The sequence below is a fragment of the Rhopilema esculentum genome, chromosome 11 (genome assembly GCF_057945365.1).
Source record: "Rhopilema esculentum isolate cy_ngs chromosome 11, ASM5794536v1, whole genome shotgun sequence".
Classification (NCBI taxonomy): Eukaryota; Metazoa; Cnidaria; class Scyphozoa; order Rhizostomeae; family Rhizostomatidae; genus Rhopilema; species Rhopilema esculentum.
Window position 1 is genome coordinate 9,137,653 of NC_142825.1, and position 22,379 is coordinate 9,160,031.

The 22,379-nt window shown below is 35.6% G+C and overlaps 4 protein-coding genes across 4 annotated transcripts in view; all 4 read right to left on the minus strand.

The window, feature by feature from the left end:
* The window catches only part of LOC135693267 (rab-like protein 6), a 33,259-nt gene extending 19,067 nt beyond the window's left edge, over positions 1–14,192 (minus strand). Inside the window, exons 1-7 of the mRNA XM_089111634.1 lie at positions 13,910–14,192; positions 11,712–11,890; positions 11,117–11,223; positions 10,582–10,609; positions 9,881–9,928; positions 9,030–9,085; positions 7,303–7,397 (exon numbers count right to left, since the gene is read on the minus strand). Coding sequence (XP_088967760.1) covers positions 7,303–7,397; positions 9,030–9,085; positions 9,881–9,928; positions 10,582–10,609; positions 11,117–11,223; positions 11,712–11,838 — 461 coding nt within the window. The 5' untranslated portion in view covers positions 11,839–11,890; positions 13,910–14,192. The remainder of the gene's footprint in view (positions 1–7,302; positions 7,398–9,029; positions 9,086–9,880; positions 9,929–10,581; positions 10,610–11,116; positions 11,224–11,711; positions 11,891–13,909) is intronic.
* LOC135693268 (uncharacterized) lies at positions 52–3,340 on the minus strand. The gene has a single exon (XM_065211700.2). It carries the CDS (start codon positions 3,005–3,007, stop codon positions 1,814–1,816), a length of 1,194 nt encoding a protein of 397 aa, XP_065067772.2. The 5' UTR covers positions 3,008–3,340; the 3' UTR covers positions 52–1,813.
* Positions 3,485–7,302, minus strand: LOC135693271 (uncharacterized). The gene has a single exon (XM_065211702.2). The coding sequence runs from the start codon at positions 5,007–5,009 to the stop codon at positions 3,840–3,842; it is 1,170 nt and encodes a 389-aa protein (XP_065067774.1). The 5' UTR covers positions 5,010–7,302; the 3' UTR covers positions 3,485–3,839.
* Positions 14,193–14,576: 384 nt separating the features above from the next.
* On the minus strand, positions 14,577–22,323 carry LOC135693273 (uncharacterized). The gene is made up of 6 exons (XM_089111637.1): positions 21,741–22,323; positions 17,776–17,835; positions 17,233–17,278; positions 16,048–16,097; positions 15,719–15,761; positions 14,577–14,866 (listed from the first exon to the last, which is right to left on the minus strand). Exons 1-6 carry the CDS (start codon positions 21,896–21,898, stop codon positions 14,810–14,812), a joined length of 414 nt encoding a protein of 137 aa, XP_088967763.1. The 5' UTR covers positions 21,899–22,323; the 3' UTR covers positions 14,577–14,809.
* Between the last annotated feature and the right edge of the window lie 56 nt (positions 22,324–22,379).

Here is a 22,379-nt window from a genome sequence, read left to right on the forward strand (position 1 = left end):
AATCTTCTCAAAATTTGAAAAATCTCAAGAAATCCTCAAAAATCTAGACAATCTTAAAAAAATCGAAAAAATTTACAGGATCTTCAAAAAATCTAAAAATCGAAAAAATCTCTGAGAACTTTTATTTGAAAAGAAGCGAATACAACTGGCGCGAAGATATAAAAAGCATGCAAGTCTTTTAAAAATGAAACGTTTTGTTTTGTCTTTTGCACTAAAAGTATATCTATTTATCTCGTCCAAGATTTCGGAAAACTTTCTAACGACCATGACACTGCAAGTTAAAAACATGCCAATCATGTAACACCGCCGATCTTGGCCAAGGTTTTCTGAGCAGCCTCAGACCAAAAATAGCCCCCACCCTCCCTTATATCTCTAGATTGGTAAACGCATGCCTATCAAATCAATGATTGGTTAACGCCTGCCTATCAAATCAATGATTGGTTAACGCCTGCCTATCACCGTTGTTATGTTATTCGTCAGATATTTAGCAAAGAGGAAAGACACAGAAGCGCAGTTTTGTGAGGGTATTGCAATAAATGACCCCAAAGCGTACAGCTGAATTCAAACTATGACGCCATTAAGCAAGAGTTATACAGCTGAATTATCATGCTATAAAAAGTGGAAATGACCACGATTCATCTTAGAAAGGATACTTTCTTGCTCAAAATAGTCCCACACGGCCAAATATTAGCCACCAGTCCTATGTTAATCTAAATCCCATCCAAAAAAACCAAATGAAAGATTTCACAAATGTTTAAATCACAGAAGAAACGGAAACGAGGCATTAGAAAAACCAGTTGATGAATAAAAAACAAACATTTTGAGAAATGAGCTGGCATTGTGAAAACAAAGATGCCTGAAAAGATGGTATTTGCAATTTGAGAATTTCTCAGTTCAGGTAAACAATGTTTTGAAAAGATTAATCCACAGTAAAGATTGTAAAATTTTTTTGAGGACATTTTAAAGAGAAAGTCGACAAATGATTAAAAGGGTAAATATATCGTTATCCAGTTATATGTCTTTTTGACCATTATAGAAAGACTATTTGCAAATACATTAGATACAATAAAAGAATGGCATATAAAACGAATCAAAGGATAAAGTTCCAGTTAAGTATGTCAGTGGGAAATAAATAGGTTAACACACAACACACATAATTGTTCACAAAAAGTATACAGGGTCTCGCCTTAAACTAGCATCTTAGTAGTTACAACTTCTTGGTTTAGGAAGAAGATTCCTGCTAACTGGAGAACAAGTTCCATCGCTACTCGTAAAGCTATTGTATAAAATCAAGTAAAATTTTAAATTAAATTTTCATTTTCATTCGTGTCTCAAGAGTAGCTTCTTAGAGAGCAGATTGACTGCTTGGCCACTGATGCAGCTCTACATTCAGCGACGAATTTATTTTTGAAATAAAACTTAACAGGGAAACTTGGAAAAGTTTTAAGCTGGGCTGCAATCCAGACACAAAATTTTTGAAATAGAAAACAAAATATCAACTTGAAATTAACAAATTTATGGAGAAAAGTTAATCCCATGTACAAGAGATCGCCAGTAAAAAGTCTTCTTTAACTAAACAAAAAATTTTTGGAGTGGAAACTCAGTGGTATGTATTAATGCTAAACCTGATACCAAATACCCCGAAAGTATATAGTAAATATGTTTTCCTCTAACCCAGATAAAAACAGTTGAACTTATTTGCGAAAGGCTACATGAAATATTTGTGTGATTTAGTGGTATAAAGAAAGATTAACAGATGATACGCGAATGCACAAGTGCATCGAGCTGACGTCACCGACAGTTGTATTAACTGTTATGTTCTCGGATTTTCTCTATAGATAACGAGGTGAGTTACAAATGCCGATCTTGCTTTGCTCCTGTCCCTTTGGCTCTGTCTTGGTGATACCATGTTTGACGAAACATTTGCCTGGAAGCATTTTGCAAGATTTTTCAAAAATATAATATCTTGATAAACTGCTTTTTGAAAGTCTGTCTTGTGAATTGTGAAGAGAATCGGGTTTGTTATAGAAATGAGAAACCTCCCAAGATGAAAAACAACGTAGTGTAGTCTCTCCTGGCCACCTACAAAGGCGTAAACGGTTGGAACAAGCCATACTAGTATGGTCAAAAACATTATGCATAACACACGAAACGCTTTCAGCTCTCTCTTGCGTCTTGTAGAACTCATAAAAGCTCTGCTGTTAGAAGTGAGGATTCTAGGTCTTTTATAAATGGCTACGAATATAAGGCACAGAGATATCGAAGAAAATATCGTAGACAGTACTAAAGAACAGTAAAAAACCTCCCTGTACTTGTACTTTTCAAGTGTTATAGACACCTCTAAGATAATCGTTGATAGCTTGATGATATCTACGAAGGTTGATAGCTTCCAGGAGCGAAACATCGGGAGGTAGATCGGTATTGCAAAGGTCGTAAACAAGACAGGAAAGAGCCAGGCAACAAATAGGGAAATATGAATCTTCCTCCAAGTCTTGAGTTGTCGGTAACGAAATGGAAACCATAGATTTAAACATCTGTCTGTGATAATCATAAACAAGGTTATAATTGCAAGAATATTCACGGCGCGTAGTATGATTTGCGTAATCTGATAAACGCACATTGCTTGCACAAAGGTAGAGTATCTTGCTCTTTCAATTAACTTTTCAGATGCCACGAATAACGGGACACAGATAACTCCATTGATAGCGTCAAAAGTGGCGAGATGGAGAAGAAAGTAATTAGACTTAGAACGTAACAAGGGCTTTCTTTTGAACAACACAAGTATGTAAATGTTCAAGACACTGATACAAATACCAATTGTTACCATAACTGGATAAATGTACGCGAATCCCCATGCTGGGAATAAATTCCAGTCTCCTAGGCCGATAGTGATATTCATGGCTTTTAACAGTATGCCAGTCATTTTTGGTATTGTCAAATTGAGTGTTAGCTTGGTCAAGTTTGTGAAATTCCCAGTGAAATTCACAGAAAGAAACGATAAATCCATTCTTCAAAATAGCGATGTACGCACAAAAAATTTCAACTTCTGTTAGCCACTGGTCCTTGTATAAGCTGCACCGCAGTTAAACTTCTGTTATAATCCATTTAACAGCACAATTATCACGAACAAAAAATTGAGTTCCTGGGACAGCCGGGCAAGCTGTAATGTACTCAAAGTGACGTAAAACTGTCGGGTCGAAAATAATTTTCATAGAGTTCCAAGATTATACTTGCAACATTAGATGATAAACGATTTAAATTCACATTAAAAAACAATCTAGGAGACACTCTCAAAGTAATGTGTTTGTAAGTTGACAACATGGATGTGTTCTAACAAGATTGTAATGCCTAAACTCCTCACCTCACTATAGCAATGCTCAGTTTGATTAAGTCACCTGCCACTGAGCAAATTTGGTATTTACCTTGCCAGTGTGGTTATCTGTGGTTATATTCTGTTTGTTGAGTTTCGATGCAACTTTTATTGAATAAACCAAGTCCGATCTTCGATTTCAGGGGAAGAGAAAATATTATGACCTAGTGTTTGTTTATTCTGCTGTTTGCTTGCCTGGTATGAAATTCTGTTTGTATCAAAACCGAACAATTGGTACAAAGCAAACAAATAGGTAGTACATTCTCAATTGAAAAAATCCCGCGATTAATACTCAGTGTAAGCTTACAAGGACAAAACTTCTAAAGGAAATCAAGATCTGACTGCAAAGACGCAGATTCCAACGTCATGATTATGAGGGTGTTCGAGAAACCAAATAAACGAAATCAGAGTAGAAATCTTGCTAACAACTCCTTCCACCGGACACGCTTCTCAAACTCTTTTTAAAATTTTATATCTCTGTTGTTGAGATGTCAGATTTACTTGAAACACTTCTTTTGTTGTTTTTGTTTGCGCGCGTCGTGGATGTAACGGAGGTATGGATACAGCGCCTGCAGAAAGATCGCAGTATAAAGTTGTTCAAGGCGCGAAAGTCTTTTGCAGCGGCTGTCCGGATGTCCTGCTTTAGGAGCGTATATAATATTGGGTTGACGATAGACAGGCAGAATCTACCCAAGTATAGATACATTGACAATTCTCTATTTAGCAATTTCCTTCCTCTTATTATCGGAATAAGCCAGATGATAATCGCCATAAACATCAACGAAAGCATCACTGTAGCCTTGATCTCTTCGCTTCTTCTCGTGACATTTTGCGTAGCTGAACGACGAATGTTCGACGCTCTGCGTCTTCTGCATAACACAACTTGAGTTGCAACAAGTCCGGAACCAGCAGTTAGAGAACCCGCCAAGCATATCCAAATAAAGCTATCTTCGTAACCCTTGTACTTCCGCTCCGATTTAACTACTGACAAAACAAGCAAGATAGCATCTAACGCTGAATCAACATGACTTGTAGTATAAAACTTTTCGTACACAAAAAATGAAAACGCGGCAAACAGTATCGATAGGATCCATATTGCCAGAACTGTAACCGTTGCTTTCGAACGCGTGAAGTTCTGGCGATGTTTGAATGGAAGGCAAATTGCAACCAAGCGCTCAACGACAATCGCAGCTACGCTATAGATATTAACAAGGCTACTGAACATGAGTGTCACGCTGCTGATGTGATAAACACGCGAAGACTCAAGAAATCTATCAAACAAGGTGTCCTCAAGCATATATTGTCCAATGACAAACAACGGAATTACAACGAACCCGACAAATGCATCGGACAGTGTCAAGTTTATTGGGAAGATATTGTGTTTATGACGTAATTTCTTGGTGCGGACAACCAAAGAAAGGATGTAGCAGTTGAGGAAAACAGCAACAAACGCAACTGTTATCATTAAATGGTACAAGTATTTGAAATCCCATCTCTCGAACAGTATCACCTTTCCTGTCACTATATTTGGCAATAAATCAAAAGCACTTCCATTTTTGATATTAGTAAAGTTATGCCTCAAAGACGTAAAATTTGAGAGTGTGTTTCTAAATAAACCAAATCGGTTTCTCAAAGCCATTCCAAGCAGCAAGGAGAGCTTGGTCGCTTGCTCACTCTAATTAAGACGATCAAAATTCTCTCACGCACTAAAAATAGCTGCAGGGAAATGTTTGGCAATGATGAAGTTTAAGCCACAAAATAACACGTCCTTCTTTTTCCTTGAATGCTAAGTAAATTTTAATCCAATACTTAACTGAACCAGTATCGAGAAGGAAATCAATTTAAGATTTTCCAGAATTTTAGTTACTGTCATGGTGACAAAACATTTGCAACAGGCAAACACTAGCAGCAGCAAATTCACGTCACAGTACATAATACATATAATGTCGATTTTTCAATGAAGACATGAATATGATACCTGAAATAAATACAGTACATTTGAGTGGAAACCAATATCCCCAAATGAAGTTGTCTGTTGAAAGTGGGTTTTTGAATATCCGTGGTACCAAGCCGATATGACAAACCGATATTCAAAGAAATCGAGCAAAGCGAGCACATTTGATCATAAGCACCACCTGCTTGCCAGGCATGAAGAATTAAATGTTGAATACTACTGATTGTGATTATTCTTGCTGAATTCTGTAATCCTCTTCCGCGCCTTTGTATTGTCGTGATAATTTGCCGCTAAGCCTTCGCTCAGAAGAGGTTCGATTCAAACAAATCCTTAAAACAGCGCAACACTTCTATTCAAAGACATTGAAAGTGCTACAAAGTACTTCTTTGATGCATTTTGAATATATTATGTACTCTCCCAAGAAAAATCTTTTCACGACATTACAAAAAACACCCTTCAAATGTGACAATCTGGATAGAAAAGCCTTAAAAGTTTTAAGGCTCAAGAGGATCAAATTCAATGAGCAATGGTCCATGGATCGCTGCCCGGCAAATTCAATTATCCCAAGGTTGAGTTGAACCTGAACAAAACCTAAGTCTCATGTTTGTCGTTTAAAATACCTTGATTTGGCCTGGATTGGGAAAACCAGCTCGAGATTAAAGTTGAACCTGGGTTGAACCAAGTTTTAGCGTCGTGAAAATCCAACTTCACGCTGGGGTTGAGCCCGGCTTTAATACTCCTTCAGTGCACGCACTCTAATTAGTAAATAGCTACATGAGCCATTTGGATTTCCTTATCCCAAAAATGTTTTAACAAAGCAAATAGGGTTGCGATCCCGGTTGCAATAGCAGCACTAACGTTTCATACTTCTCATGCAAAGGCCAGAAGCATAACGTTTAAAAGCATTCAACTTATTTTATCCACCAAGGCTTTGCACGACTCCACCAAACACATAATACTTCAGTCCCGTGGGTTCTACATCGGAATCAAAAGACCCACCTTCACACGACACAACAAAAACCTTCAGAAAAATGGGAGAATCTGGGAACAATATCCCTTAAAATCATACAGCTCGAGAGACTATTCGATCAGATTTGATGAAGAATAGCCTACGTGCCGGTTACAAGCATCTACTACATTTCCGGCTTCCCCCAAAACACAAAGTCATTTAATGTTGTTTTATTTCAAAGTAACGAATGATATTTTGAATCCTTTTCACGGGGGTTACAAATACCAAAGCTATTGACAGTTTTGGAGGAGTTGTCAGTTACGGGGAAATTAAATGAAACACGCAAAATTGAGACAGTAAATCTTTGCGAGTTACAAGAAATTTAGTAAAGAACTGTTGCAAATAATTTCCAACTTGCACCTTATCGTTTACAAAAATGGTAGATTTGAATCGATGTATGGATGAAATGACATCCATGCAAGTACCGCGAAGCAACTTCAAGGAACCTTAATCTTCAAGATCGATATAGTAACTGTACAGAAAAGGAAATTTTAATAAACTGCATTTTAGGGTGATCGCTAGGGAGATTGATATTGGGGTAATAATATTTATATTTGCATCTAAAAAGTTTTGGCAAACAATATTTAGCTCCTCAGGGATCGTTTTTGGGCTCCCTTTCCACATCGAGATTGACATGACGATTCTCGGATACTTACAGGGCAAAGAGATATCAACATATTGCTTGCAGAAAACCATCAAGTTAAGAGCATTTTTGCTTAACTACGTGTTTGTATCAGAGACTACCGACTCTTAGTTGCTTCAAAAAGCAAGTGCTTGATGAGCTAAAGGTTTATTGTGATAACGAAAAACGTGCCCTCCTTCTCCTTGGGAACCCTGCAACATTGAATTACACATTTGGTAGGCGTTGTAACGTGCAAAATAATAATATATCATACAATCGAAATATCGTTGCTTGTTTGCACCCAATGTTGTCAGTCTCTTTTGATATCACTGCAAAGTTTCACTTACCATGGCTTTGTGATGTCCATTACCATTATAACACCGTGTGTTCCTTTGTAAACATCAATAAATTCAGCATCAAGAGCTGGGCCATCTCCTTCATCCTATAAAATTCAAACATTTCATATAGATCACTTAACAATAAATTCAAATACTGATTTAACACAAATACAGATTTTCGCAACTGAACTTTTATAACAGCAACATTCTATAGCTAGTTTTATTTTTATAGAATAATTGTTACTTTTTACAAAGAAATTATCCCAGACCAATAAGGGTGCTTATTGCTAACTGATGCTAAGAGAATTATTATCACTAAATAAATAAGTTACTTTGTCTTGTATAATATATGTTATATAGTGATTTCAAAGAAAATTTTGATGCGTGAAACTGTGCACTCTATTCTTTCAAGTACGAAAAATCAGCAATTTGTTCGAAAAACCAATCAATTTGCATCCTTATATCGCTAAAATGCAGGCCCATTCCATTTTCTCTCAATGCAAAGTATAAAAAATCTTATACAAAACACAGACAATGACTCATTGCGAGAAATCGAAATTTTCTATTCTCTTCGCCTTGATGTCTTCTTTTACCAATTAAATAAAATATTAACTTCAAAACGGGAAAAATACAAAAAAATGATTGATTAGGCTTAAGATGAAAATGCCTTTTAACTCTTAATGTACTTTGCCTATTACCAAATGTGTAAGACAAGGGAAAACAAGCAGAAAGCGAGGTTAAGAAATCCTCCTAAACTAGCGAGCTAGCTCATCTGTGGAACTATCTGCAGAAAGACATTACTAGCCTGACTCGCTACAATGTTCTCTTTCATAGCGACATTGAGAAAAAACATGATCAACAGTTACAATTAGATAACTCAGGATTTTTCGCCTGATTAATAATTGTTTCATTCTATTAATAAAAGCTTGCATAGCCAAAATAATCTCAACATTGTTGTGAATAATTATTATACTGTCTTTTATTAACCAGCTCCAGTCAACTCATTTATGAAGACAACTGTATGATTAGAATTGGGTGTAATATCAGCTTAATTTAGCCTATACCCTTGGATGTGTTAAATGACAATCCATCTTGACTCCATACCAATCTTCTTAATCAATTATATATTGGGTATAAACCTCGACCATTATAACGTATTTCCAATGGCGTCCAATGTGAAACGGGCTTAAGTATTTACCATATATGTATTTGTTGTATTTTACTGTGTATGTATTATTATAATCTAGTATACGTATATGTAGTTTAACAATTTTATTATTAGTTATATATAGATACATATCATATTCCAGAGGGCAGTCATGATATATTGCTCCTCCTGGGTTCCGTCCTTGTAGTTTAGTAGTTAGTAGGTACTGTTTTAGGTAATTTTTTATTGTAAGTTTTTATAACGAAAGAAAAAAATGTGTCTTTGTGAGCCTGTTGGTTATTCAAAATGTTATATTTTCAATTTTAGAGGACGGGGAAGGTCAGCTTTGGTTTTCTGTATCCTTGCATTATATGAAATAGATTGAATGAATTACTTGCATTTTCAAACAAAAATGGTGTGCAAATAACAAGCATTTCTAACAAAAAACCTCTACCAATAAAAAATCAAGTCCAGTTGGTTAAAGTGGTCCCTAAGGCACCTATTAAGAAAAGGCACAAATACAATTGAAATTAGAAAACACATTTATGTTTCAACTAAATTGAGAGAACTGATTCACTTTAGACCACACCTGTGACGATTCATTGGTGAGCTTCAATGTGTTTTGATTGGTTTTCTTTTTTTGCCCTATAAAAGGAAAAGGAAATCATTGGTAAGGAAAACATCTAGGCACAAAGGAATATCTAGCATAGAGGTGAAAGTAAAACCAAATCCTGTACAGTGCTAAGCTTCTTTGGATTTGCTAAAGTCAATCAAAATATGCAGATAACCTCGCTAAAAGTCCGAAATTTGTTACGCTTGAGTAAAATTCTGGATCAGAAACATTACCTAATTTTCCCTTTTTGTTTCATTTAAACTTCTCCTCATTGTACAAAAGCAAATATTAACTAAATATAAGAAATTACTTCCATTTCCTTTCAAAAAATTTGGAGGTATTGGAAGAAAATGGAAAAAAGGATAACAATAAATTCAAGATAACAAATCTTACAGTTACTGAAGGTTCGAGTTAAAACTATAAAAAGGTGCAGGAGAAGGTTCAGGGAGGATCCAAATTTTTTATAATTGATGAAAATTCAAAATATAGGGTACTCTTTGTTTTAGTATTAAGTTGTGTATCTTTATCATATGAAATAGAAAGCACATAGGAATTTAATAGGTATCAAAGAAAAACATAGCTAACACTGCTGAACATTCAACATATATAATAAAATTTGCATAAGGTAGACCATAAACCAAAATTGGTGAGCTGGTAAGCACAAAGCATAATTGGGGCTTTTCACTTTAAAAAAGCTCAGGGTTAAGATAAAAGAAAGAGAGGGACTCAGAATAAAGGTGATGCCCAGCATGAAGGAAGGGAGACGTTTTTTTAAGACATCAGTAGTGTATGGTCTGTAAATATGAAATCTTATGGGTAAATCTTACCTTTATCTACAATGTCCCATACTTCTACTTTTACAATATCATCACCACCTGGTAAAAGAGTAACACTGAAGTTGTAGAGAGAAGATTAAACTTGGAATTAAAAACATGTGTACATATATTTATGTAATTATGAAACCTATAAATAAAAGTTCAATCTATACCAATACCAAAGTTAAACACTTTTATTCAAACAGTAAGTCTTTTTTACAAAAAGTATATGGCTAAGGAGCAATTTTCACCTGTACATACCTTAAACACTTTAATGTGAGTTCATTACGAGCTCAAGTACAACAGGTGCAAAGATGGTTCAGTGGTTGGGGTCCCCGGCTACAGATCCAAGGGTCTCTGGTTCAAGCCCCTTACAAAATTTACACTCAACATGAGTAGAGTTGCCAACTCTCTGTAAATCCAGGGGAAGGAGGTGTGGTCATATAGAGAGGAAGGACAAGGACACCGCTTGATAAGCATAGCTTTTCAATTCCTAAAACAGGGGCAGACACAATGGTGGTCAAATATTGGGGGCAAGCCTATTGTTCTGATAAGATGACGAGCAACTGCCCCTCTACTCACTCTCCAAGTGTTTGTCATTGTCACAAAACTACCTCTGTATTCAGTTAGGCAGCAAAATACAAATACAACTGCATAATTTTTGAAGTGACACAAATACAAAACTGAGCTATCAAAAGAAAATCTAGCAACACCTCTATAATTCCAGTTGATGCTTGCAACCTAAAAAACAAAAAAAATTAAGTGAAAAGATTGAATTCCAAGGATGAATAATGTAAATTCTTAAACTCAGAAGAACTCTGTGTCTACAGTTTCATTATGAAACAATCAAATTTTCATGAAATTCAACATCAATTGCAATGGCAAGCAGCTGACAAACAGAACATCATATCTTTTATTAAGCAACTTTGCAACTCTAAAAAAAATTGTGCAGAACATTATGCATTTGCAAAACTTGAAAAGCCTTTTTGATAAAATAAATGGCTTAACAAGAGGACTATAAACATTAGAAATTTAAACAAAACATAAATTTAATTTAAGAAACATAATAAAACATTATCTGTGTTGATGAGTTCAGCTAGCAAGTATAAATGCCTGCAAGCAAAAGCTGTACCATTTTCAATCTTCTTAGCCAAGCAATAATTAAGATGCTTGTAGTATTTGCGATAAAATAGAACTGTACATAAAGCAGAGAACTACTGTCAGTGAGCTGGCTCTCCTAAGAATCACCTGAATTTCTTGTGTCGGAATGTAGGCCTCGTTGAATGGCTTTCCCTGTAGCCTTGCTAATAAGCAACTTTTCCCAGTGTTTCTTTCGCCTCTTATTATGATCTTCACTGAAAATCAAACAATAAACTGTTCAACTTAAGATTAACTCACAATTCAAAACAAAACTCTGAAGCAAATAACCACTTATGTTGCTTCTATCTCAAACAGATAATACTTTTCAATTAACTAACTTATAAAGCTTATAATGCAAAGCTTAACGATATCAAATGTATATGTACATATAAGGTGATTTGATTCAAGGATATATTTCATTCACAAAAAAGCTTTAAATTTGTTCAAATAATAAATACCCTCCATTTTAGTACTATTCTGAATGGTTTAATTCAGTAAAAAACACTCAGAACATCATTTTCTCAAATCACTGCCAAATAATCTTATCTAAATGGGATTTTACATTCTAAAACTGAAAACTAAATGGATTAAATTTTCTTACCAGAAGTAAGAAACCAATTAACAATAAATTACTTCTATGGCTAGTACAGCAGTAAGAGAAATTGGTTAATTATAGATTGATATAATAGTCAACCAAACTTACTGTTATATTGCACTCCTTTGGCAAATTTGGTTTGCATTGCTTGCCCAATTGCACCAACACCACTTGGAAATGGAGATAGCTTTGAATCATCCTGCCTTGTCAGTCTTTTCTTTAAAGCTGAAAACATTTTTCTTCTTTATTTAAAGCTGCAGCTATTCTTTCGTTTCAATTTCGACAGCCTAGAAAAAAGTGATTAGCATTTCTTTATCTTTGTAAATATGACAAAGCAGTAAAACCCCCCACAACAACTAACACACTCTATCCTGAATTAGGTTGTTCTGTAGTTTGTTTAAGACATAATGATAATATTCAAAATACTTTCACAAGTTCAGAAAATTTGGATGCCCATAGATATGCTATGAAGGCATTCAATATGCTAATGATTCATGCTAAAACAGCCTATTCCAATTTCACAACAACAGCTTGTTCCTCCTCTACTCTATGCAACAGACAGTATAGGTGTCTCAAGTAAAAATATTAAATCTAAGGTCACCTAAAATTCTCAATTGACACCAGTTCAATAATGCATGCACCAAAACTCAAATAATACATTTTTTTGGATTGTTTAAATCCAAGATCAGGTTTGAGCTGTATCATGACATTTAAAATGCTGATCAAATGCAGGCCTAGGCTTCTCAATTTGAGGTGCGTGATTGCACATCCGTGCCTTGGCAGTATGTCTAGAGTAGACAAGGTGTGCATTTCGTCATGCACCTGCTTCTTAAAAAGTAGCCATACTCCGCCCCTCAGTCTATAAGACATGTTTGATGATGGATTGTTTATTTACTCTCAGTGCCTATGTATATTATAGTTTTCGCAAGTACTACCTAATTTCAAACTCTGCTTAAACACACTTTTGCTGGTCAAATTATGAAAATTTTGGTGTCAAATGTATCAGAAAAGATGGTAAAATATAACTCCTGAAAAAGACAGGAAGTAAAATTTTGCTGCATAGACACTTTAAGGAATGGCATGACATGAAATACATGTTAAAAAATGGAAAACTCTCTGTTCCAATTGAGTGTGATGAAAAAACAACTCTAAATCTGCGTTACTACTGTTACCATTACAGGAAGTAATTTTTAGATTAATGGTCTACTACCCTTGTTCAGTAACCCTTTTTTCAGTAAAAATTGCACGGAAAAGCAGAAAAGCTATAACATTAATAGTACTGACATTACTACTTTCCACATGATTTCAATCAGAAGGTATGAATTGCACACCCTGTGAAAAATTTTGATCTGAGACGCGTGATCAGCCACGCACCTACTCAAATCTTTACAGAGAGGCCTGCAAATGAAAATTATTATAATGAAAATAAATATTTCGTTAGAGTTAATTTCACGAGGGATGTTGTAGAATTTGATTTCATTAGGGGTCATTAGGGTTCATTATTTTAGCTGATTTGTATTATTCTCATTTGGGTGCCAATTATCATGCTTTCATTCTTGTATTTGAGCCTTTTGTGCCACTTTGATGTCAATGGGAATAAAAGAGAAGAAGGAGTCCTGTAGTTTGGGTTTCTACACAAAAGTGAATCATCCTGGCCAGACGGGATATCCCGCCTTGCCAAGACAGGATGAAAACATCCCATCAAGACAGCACAGGATGGAACTCCCATGTAAATGCAAAGTGACAATTGTGTGTGTTTCTATAGGCAGCTGGGGTATCTCAGCAAGGCCTGAAACCCCGGCTAGGCAGGATATCCCGGCAAAGCGGAATCATGTAAACAGGCCCTTATACAGACCTTTCACAAAAAGCCTTAATATCTGTAAGAGTTTGCAATACCCAAATAAAAAGTGGCAGAACAATATTTTATCATCAGTGGAGATGTGTCGAAATAACAGTGCAAGTTTTACTAATCATATTTACAGCACAATTCTAACCATATTTATCAACTTTACTAACCAAAACATACAATAATTTCTTCGTTATCTCTTTTAATTATACAACAGTTAAAATATTTTTTCTCGAATACTTCATTGACAATAAAAAACATTTACAAATTTAGAAAGGATTGGAAACTCATTAATATCAGACAAAAATAATTCAAAGCAAGTAGTTGTCATATTGTCAAAGAAACTCTACAATACGCAACAGATTAGTATCTTAATCTGCAAATAAATCTTTACTCAGTAACTTTGCTGCTAAACATACGCAAATAAAAAGAAACGTTGTAAATGCTCTTCATCACTTGCCTTCAAATTTTGCAAAAATTCGCTTTACGGTTCCAAGGTTAGCCAACAGGATCTTAATATCTTCCCACCTTACGCAACTATAGCAAATGAAAGTCCTCTATGGCAATACAAAATAATAGAGTCAAGCTCTATATATCAATTCACTGCTCCTTACCGGGAACATTACGATAAATCACTTATCTTCACTGAAGGCCTAGTGAGACGCCATAGTTTTCTTTTGTCCAGCAAATGAGTGGTCTGCGAACGAGTTTCTTAGCCTCTTTTAGGTCCAAAGAGCACCTTGTCTGTCAATGATATAACTAATGAGGCAAAATCACTCATGCGGTATAAGCCGAAGGCGGTTCTATACCATTGGGCATAAGGCAAAAAGACGATTCCGCATAAGGGCTCAGTACGGGAAATTCCGAAGCTGGCGAACTAAACCTAAAATTTTAGAAAATCTACTTAATTTAGGAAGGTAACTTATATTTTGCCAACTATACCGGATTGCTATCGAAGCGGAGTAACTTTCATTCCGGATTGGTATTTAGGGTAGCAGTTACACTACGACGCTCCACTCGCTCAAAAGCCTGCATTCCTTTTCATTTCTGGTACACAAAATCCACCAGATTAAATCAGTTGACAGTTAGAGGTCAAGAAAAGATCACAATGAAAGAAACAAAGGAAAGAAGTCGACAAAAAAAATACCGCAATAAGCTAAGAGCTACAAATACATCTTTGCTTACAAAGCTTTGCACGTAGCCCGTTAATCTAACAGACACGTAAATTTATTACATGACCAGAAAGTAACTTTTGCAATGAATTCTAGACTTGATCCTTGGTCTCGGTCATTGGCATTTGGATTTGACCATTCATCGTAGACATTAACCTTTGGCTAATGTATAAATGCAGTAGTTTAAGTCACTTTGGCACTGTCTCTGACATCCATTTCAAATATTGTTCATTTCCTTGATCAATCTAAAATGGTAGAAATTTGCGTTTAAGTCAAGAAAATTCAGAATTGGAGCCATGTTGTATACATATATATGTATATGTAAGGCCATTTGCAGTTAAGATATGAACCGACTGAATCTTCATGTTGTTTTCACTTGATCATATGCGTCATAAACTCTTAAAATTGCGTTTCTCACGATCCTTACGACCCTTATGACTCTAGTGAAAACCAGGCTTAAGAGATTAATACCCTGATCTGAATTCAAATCACCTTCCAATTTCTGTCATCCTAAAGAATTAGATGAACTTCAATCCAACTAGATATCTTTCGATTTAACGGCAAAGATAATGAGAAAAAGTCAGTCTCAAAATATCGGGACGTCCTAGAATCCATAGCCTAGGGCCTTTAACGTGCTAACTAGGGGGGGGGGGGCAATTGCCCCTCCGGCCCCAGTTACTTTCCATTGTTTTAAATGATAAACTATTGTCCTCCTCTTTACAAAACAAAGGCTTACCCCCGCAGCTCATTCACTATAAAATGGCTATGGCACTGCCTCTCTTTCAAGTGTATAAAAACTTCACTGCTAGAGCGCATTAGGAGACAGTACAGTTCGAGAAAGTAAAACGTGTCAAAGTCAATATAGAAAATGTACAAAATTAAGTTGTACATTGGTGAATTTTCTCGTCACTATTACATGAAGGTAGCAAAAATATCCTGATTTTGATAGTCAGGCGAAAATTATGCGCTTGCTTGGAAAAATAAAGTAGTACCCTTCTTCCAGGGAAGGAGTGAAACACATACAATATCTACACAAAGCACAAAACACATATAAAATCTATAGGAACTATAGATAAAGAACTTTAGATACTATTTACCCTTATACTTATCACTTCAGGCACATCATAAGGGTGGTTTTCTCTGAAACAAAGACAAGTGATGGAATTAGTAATTCGCACGCATATCAAAGTTGGTATCTTGAGGGAGAAACTTGAACGTAATCGAAACCTGACTGTACATGCTCAGAGTACAGGTCAGGCATTAAACTGATGAGATACAGTATGAAAATACTTTTTCTATAACATCTCTCTTTGATCTGCCTACAACATGCCACTGAGCACTGCACTGAGAGTTGGCAGAAAATTATCATTACAAGCAATTAAAAACATTGTAAGAAGCAATTATCATAAGGGAGAGTAATAAATACCTAACAAAGGCTGCTAACTGTGGTACAATACTTGTTCTTGTTTTTATTTTCTAAAATAAGCAATTCATTTTATCAATCGCAATTTTGAAAACATCAAAATCGGTACCAGATATGGGCCTATCGCCTCAAAATTAGACAAATTTGACAAGAAATCAGGATTTTTACCTGATTTTTTAAAGTTAATGTAAACAGGTGGGATGAAAAACAGTTTATAACCATTTCTAAACTTCTCATTCATACTCCACATTCTTTATCGACACCTGGATATAAATTTCTACTAATTTTTGGTTATTACCCTACTTTTATATTCTGAGGGGTGTTTGACAAAAAGTGCATTAGCATTCTTTACTTCCACATTTCTGTGTTTTTATTCAGCAGCAGTCATAGGGACTGCGGGACCCGGGATCGACGCTATCTGCTGGGCCTTCTTCCTCTACAATTTTCATTTTTCTCTAAAGTGTGGGGCCCCTTCTGGTTTATTTGCTGTAAATTATATTTACTTAGAGCAGGTTGCTATTTAGTGATGTGAAAGGTCTATCTTTCACCGTATTAATTCCTTGAAATAAGAACATTACTTTTTATCTTAATGATAGCTTTTGAGACATTTTATTCTGTCAAAAAACGATGCTCTTTCAGTAATTTGTAGAGCCCTGTGATCTAGAATACAATTCTAAAAAAGGCTCTTGCTGAGTTGAGATCAAGAACATGTCACTCAGAATGCTACCTGGATTGGAAGTATGAACTTAAACATTAAACTACTCAAGCTCCGAAGGATTCTCTCTTTATCATAAGCCATAAGTTGTGGTTGCGATAGCAATTGCAGCAACAACAAAAACATTCAATGAAAATTTCTTCACCAGAAGGCAGTATCCAGCTGGTGATTAATCTTCAGCCAGCAACAAGGGAACATCGACCTTGTCTGTCCATTTCTCAAGTTCCTGCCGCTTTGAATTATAACAGTAGCGATGTTAATTTAAAAATAGTCATAGAAAAGATCGGTAAACATATTATCTTTCAACTGAAGGCTGTTGTAACGGATAAAATGTCTTTGTTATCTAATCTTTACAAAGATCTTACAAAGTCACATGAAAAACTAAACAGAACTTTTATCAATTACAGGAAAGCAATCAACTGCTTTCAACATAAGAATTTCTTTGAATAAAAAAAATAGTTAAAAGAGCTTACAAGAAGAATCTCCGAATCCTCTTCCACACTGCCCTGCCAAACATATCTAGAGACAACATGTGGTATCAAGATCATTATGATTGACAACATCAAGTTTTTAAATTTCAATGTTTTATCTTGTATATAAGCTATAGCACCAACATCAAAAACAAAAAGAATAAGATATTTTGAGGAACTTCTTCATGATAATTTACGAAAAGGCAAAATGATTTCAAACCGTTTAAAAAGGCAGGCCAAAATCATTCACTTTGCTTTGTTTTGCTTAACGTTTGCATGGATAGAAAGTTTTGTGCTTTATGACAAATGCAATTTGACAATTCCGTTGAAATCGACTGAACAAGATATATCCAAATTTGATGACAAACTAACGAAGTGAAATGAAAAAAATTTTAGAGAGCCCTTTTTAGAACCAAAGACGTTTTTAAAAGGAAATACGGTGTATAAATCTGTTGCATCGTTGCATTAGCTAAAACTAAAAAGTACAAAATTTTAAAGGTGATTTCTAAAAAAATTGCAATTGAATTACATACAAAATTCACTTACATTGATGTGACCCTCGGAATCACGTTAACACAGGCTGCAAGCTTCTTCTCAACGAGCCCTCTATAAACAAGCATAGAAGCAGTGAATTTTACCTAAATAATGTTCTATTAAAGAGTATTAGAAGAATGACATTTTTAATCTTTTTTATGTTCCGCTGTATGTTCAACGTTCACTTGTCCTTGAAATGTTCAATTTTTGCGCTGAAAACATGGCATCCTTAGAATAAAGCCGTGATTTTTTTCTTTTTTGACAAATCATTTGTTTTCTTTTAACAATTCACAATGCATAAGCCAAGTTCAATATGAGAAGGTCTGAGTTTATTTTGTTGAAAGGAAATCCCAGTAGCTATAAAAGCTAGAATTTTTGCTGTTGATTACAAGAAAACATGTGCTTTCTTTCTACACTTTTCACTTGTGCTTTATTGATGCTTTATTGATGAACTAATGAAAAGTGTGCGGCTGTGACACAACTTTTCCCCCAAGTCAGAGGCTAGAAAGTGATTATTAATCTCAACGACATACTTCAAATCTTCGAATAAGCTCCCCTCAATAAGCTCACACCCTTGAATTATAATTTCTAGCAAGCCCCCACTTTCAACTAAGTTCCAGCCTACCATGTCAATTTGTGTATTCCAATAAGCTACTGTGAGATAAAATGGAAAGATTCACCAATAAGCGAGACATTGCCAAACAGACCGCCAAAGAAAATGAAAATGTCAATATTTTTACTAAAATATCTGTTTGCTACCTGAACTGCTGGGGGAATTTTGGATGAAATGATCGATCATTAAAACTGGACATTATAAAGTTTCAGTAGGCGAGAACTCAAGAAAGCGTGTAGTAGTTCAGAAATTCTCTAAATTTTTGTAAAACTCGAGGTTAGATTTGTAAACCTAAAGCAAAACCTCAAAAGTACTACCTTTGGAAGACTTACAAAGAATATTTACAAGACCAAAATTATGTGTCTCGGGAAAAACAAATGAAAATGTCAATCAAATAAAAAATGGTTCTTCAAGAATGTGAATCGCACACATGGTTTAGAGTTACAATTACAGTCTTTCAGTGAACATTTTGAAATTATTGAACAAAAGCATTCGAGGTTAAACAATTCTGAACCACACCGTTTTGCCTGCATGTCCTTTTGCTTTAATAATGAAGCTGCGAATCTAAATTTCTCTGACCGACTGGTTTCCGAAGCTACGAGAGCTGCAAACAAGCTATTCTACCTTATGGTAAAATCTATGCTATCAAATCAAGAGTTTGATTTTACTTTGAAAACTGTATCTTTTTCAACTTAAAAGGTTACCTAGCACTGTAATTAACGAATTCCAAAGAAAGCAATGTCTTTAAAGGTTGAGAATGGGTGTGTACAATCTTGAAACAGAAGCTGGACGATCTGGGAAAAATAGAATAAAAAGACATAAAGGTACTCAAAATAATGCTTGTCCACACAAGCTTTTGGAGATGGGGTGCACTTCGCATTTACATGTCCTCAGTTCCAAAAGGAAAGACAAAATCTTCCAAATCTATATCTCCATAAAACATTTAGGCTCTTTCGAATAAGTTCATCTGGCTTTTAAGTTCTTGTTGAAATGTTTCAGACAAAAATCAGAGGAAATATTTTTTCATTGCCTTGTTTGCAATCTCACATAGAAGTTGAATTTTATTTCGAACTGTTACCAAGTCGCATAATCGTTTGCGGTTCAATTTTTCATTAGTTTAGAAGCTTTCTTGGCCTATAAATCTTTTCCCAAAAGAACAAAGTTCCAGTCGATTTTGCAGGGACGGACTTAGCGGGGGGTGTAGGGGGTGCGCCCCCCAAATATTTCTGTCTCCTTCGGTAAATTTGGTTCCTTTCGGTAAAATCCAATTTTTTTGTAGTCAGCAGTAACAAATTAACGCCAAGATTTTACTTTATTTATCTCTTTAATATTAGTATTTATCTTCTTATCAGTAGCGTAGCGGGGGGAGGCAAGGGGAGCTGCCGCTCAGAAAGTCGGTGTCTGAGAAAAGTACAAATCTGCAGTAGAATTAGTACCTTAAAGAGGGATATTAAAGCGTTTTTAAAGACTGCAAACGACTGTAAGAAATATTCTGAAATGTATTTCAAGCTAATCTGAAGGGCGTCGTCGCAAAACTTTTCTGCTCGCTTCGCTCGCACAGGGACCCTCCTTTATAACTCTACAGAATGTTCAACAATTTCTCCCACGTTATAGGATTTAAATAGAAAAGTCTTTCACGTTCTTTAAACAATCCCGATAAAATAGAAACTAAAATGCTAAAGCGCTTCAGTCCTTAAAAAAAATTGGATTCTGAAATGCTTGTCGGAGATTTTGCTTTTAGATATTTGATAAAAACTGTGGAGAATCAGTTTTTACACGTAGTGCTTCCTCGCCTTACACAATTCAGAATGTAAGTGTTAGATGGATTTTCAAGGAAAAAGGCAGTTGTAGAATGGGGTCAGCCACAGATATGACGTTGTATAAAGCGAAATTGCCACGTAAAAAAGCCATAGCTTTTCCAAACGCTTTTGCTAAATGGGATGTTTTCCTAAATTCTTGAGGGTGTGGTCAGTAAAAATTTTCTCCGTTTTGCCCCTCCAATCTTCCAAACCTGGCTACGCCACTGCTTCTTATCGCCACTACTTCTAAAACGGAATCTTAAAAATGGGCGTTTCCATAATTTACCAGTGACCTGAAGGGTGTGGCACCAAAATAAGTGTCTAACACCCCCCCCCCCCCCATTCATTGTTGCTTAGATCCGCCCCTGCGATTTTGAGTAATTTTGTAAACGTTATCGCCGGATACCAGTACGCCAGTTTTAAGTTCTATAATTTTGAAATTCAATAAAATATCAGGAAACCTAAATAAGCCCCTTACGCAGTACTTTTTGATCATTTAGAAAGATTCTGGAAATAGTTTCAAACAGTTTATGTACAGGTACATTTTTACAAACAGTTTATGTACAGGTACATTCTACTACCTTTAGGCCTTAGCAATTAAAAATGCAGACAACAAGGATATAGGAAAGGTCGCAGAAAAATTAAATATTTACAAAGGACTTAACAACTGTTTTGCTAAAGTTTTTTGGAACTGTTAAGACAGACCTTACTTTTACAAGATATTTGTTATCAGGGCTCGAGAAAGGGTAGTGTTTAGAAAAGTGGGAGGTTTGAAAAGTGTGCGGTAGGTAAAACCGAATAACAAGACTTTAGCAGTGGTTCGATCCTTAATATTTTGCACTTTTTGCAAAAAGTTGGGAGCTAAAGCCTGTATCTTTTGGACTCCTTGAAAAAATGAAAAAGTTAAGATTCCTCCAAAACATGAAGCCTAACAAAGTGATCAACAATACTGCAGCCGATTTTGAAGAGTTTTTGCAAAGTAATTGAGATACAAGGATTTCAATATACCGGCTTTTACTCGAGGGTTTTCCTTGGAGTTATGATTGTTCCTGGTAAGGTTTACTGTTTGCCGGCTGTAACCCAGAGTAGGTTTTCCTCACTTTTATGTTCATATAGTTGGTAACAATCTGGCGTCTTGGTATAGGTCTCTTTAAATGATGTTGTGCTACCAAGAAAAATAATAAAGTTATATCATTTCATCTTGGTGCTATTGCATCACGATGTTTGGTAGCCTTTAAAATCTTAGGCCGTGTCGAATAGATGTTTGAATCGAACAATAAGTTCGCGGAAAATACAGGCAGGTTTCTGACCTTGAAATGTTTGCCTTGTAGTTGCGCCAGTTTTGTTATTCAAGGCAAGCGAAAAGTGTTGCATGTTGCATTTAATTGAAGTAAAATCGAAAGTGCACGGGTTAGGGACATGTCCATGGAGAAGTTATGGAATGGGTCTGGCAGCAATACTCAAGCTTCTAGAACCTTACAATATAATTTATCCAAAAAAAAATTAGGCCAATGTCCAATATGAAAAACATTGCAACATATGCAGCACCGAAGGAAAAAACATACCTGGCGATCTTCTTTGCTACGTCTTCATTTGGGCACGTTACAAACGCAACAGAATGATCGTTTGCTGAGCTGTTGGTTGCCATAGATCTTAAGTTAAACCTCCTTACTGAGCAAATACTGTCAACAACAACAAGTCCTATCCTTTCTAGAAACTTCATAAATTCATGAAAGACAAAAGTGTAGCATATACAATGTTTACATCAGAGTTGAAACAGTACACCTCGTTGTAGCACGTGGATACTAGGCCACAAGACCCAGAACACAAGAGTGATTAGGATTAGCTAGAGGACTATAGTCTAGAAAGGATAATTTGCCGCAAGACAAAAACCCGGCGTCATGACTTTATATATTATACAAACACCAAGGAAAATAAACCCATTTTGATACGTTTTCGTTAGTTTGACTAAATAAACCCAAACCCACAACTTCGAAAGTTTGGTTGCTTCTGATACCCTCTATTGTGGTCTAAAGAGATCTTAGTGATAAGAGAATTGAGCGTTGTTGTGTGCGATTCGTTCACTAATAAAACCATCCATCGACTATCGTGTCATTTCCAAACCCAGCGAGTCTTATTTTACGTGCAGACAACACGGAGCCAGAGAGAGAGACAGTGTGTTGCTTGACTGAACTCTGAACTAT

Excerpts from the sequence above, each read along its gene's own strand:
- LOC135693268 (XM_065211700.2), bottom strand. The coding sequence starts at position 3,007 with ATGGATTTATCGTTTCTTTCTGTGAATTTCACTGGGAATTTCACAAAC.
- LOC135693271 (XM_065211702.2), bottom strand. The coding sequence starts at position 5,009 with ATGGCTTTGAGAAACCGATTTGGTTTATTTAGAAACACACTCTCAAAT.
- LOC135693273 (XM_089111637.1), bottom strand. The coding sequence starts at position 21,898 with ATGAAGTTTCTAGAAAGGATAGGACTTGTTGTTGTTGACAGTATTTGC. Across the intron at positions 17,836-21,740 it reads GTAGCAAAGAAGATCGCCAG|AGGGCTCGTTGAGAAGAAGC; the intron begins GTATGTTTTTTC and ends GCTTGTTTATAG. Across the intron at positions 14,867-15,718 it reads CTGAAGTGATAAGTATAAGG|ATTGATCAAGGAAATGAACA; the intron begins GTAAATAGTATC and ends CTACCATTTTAG.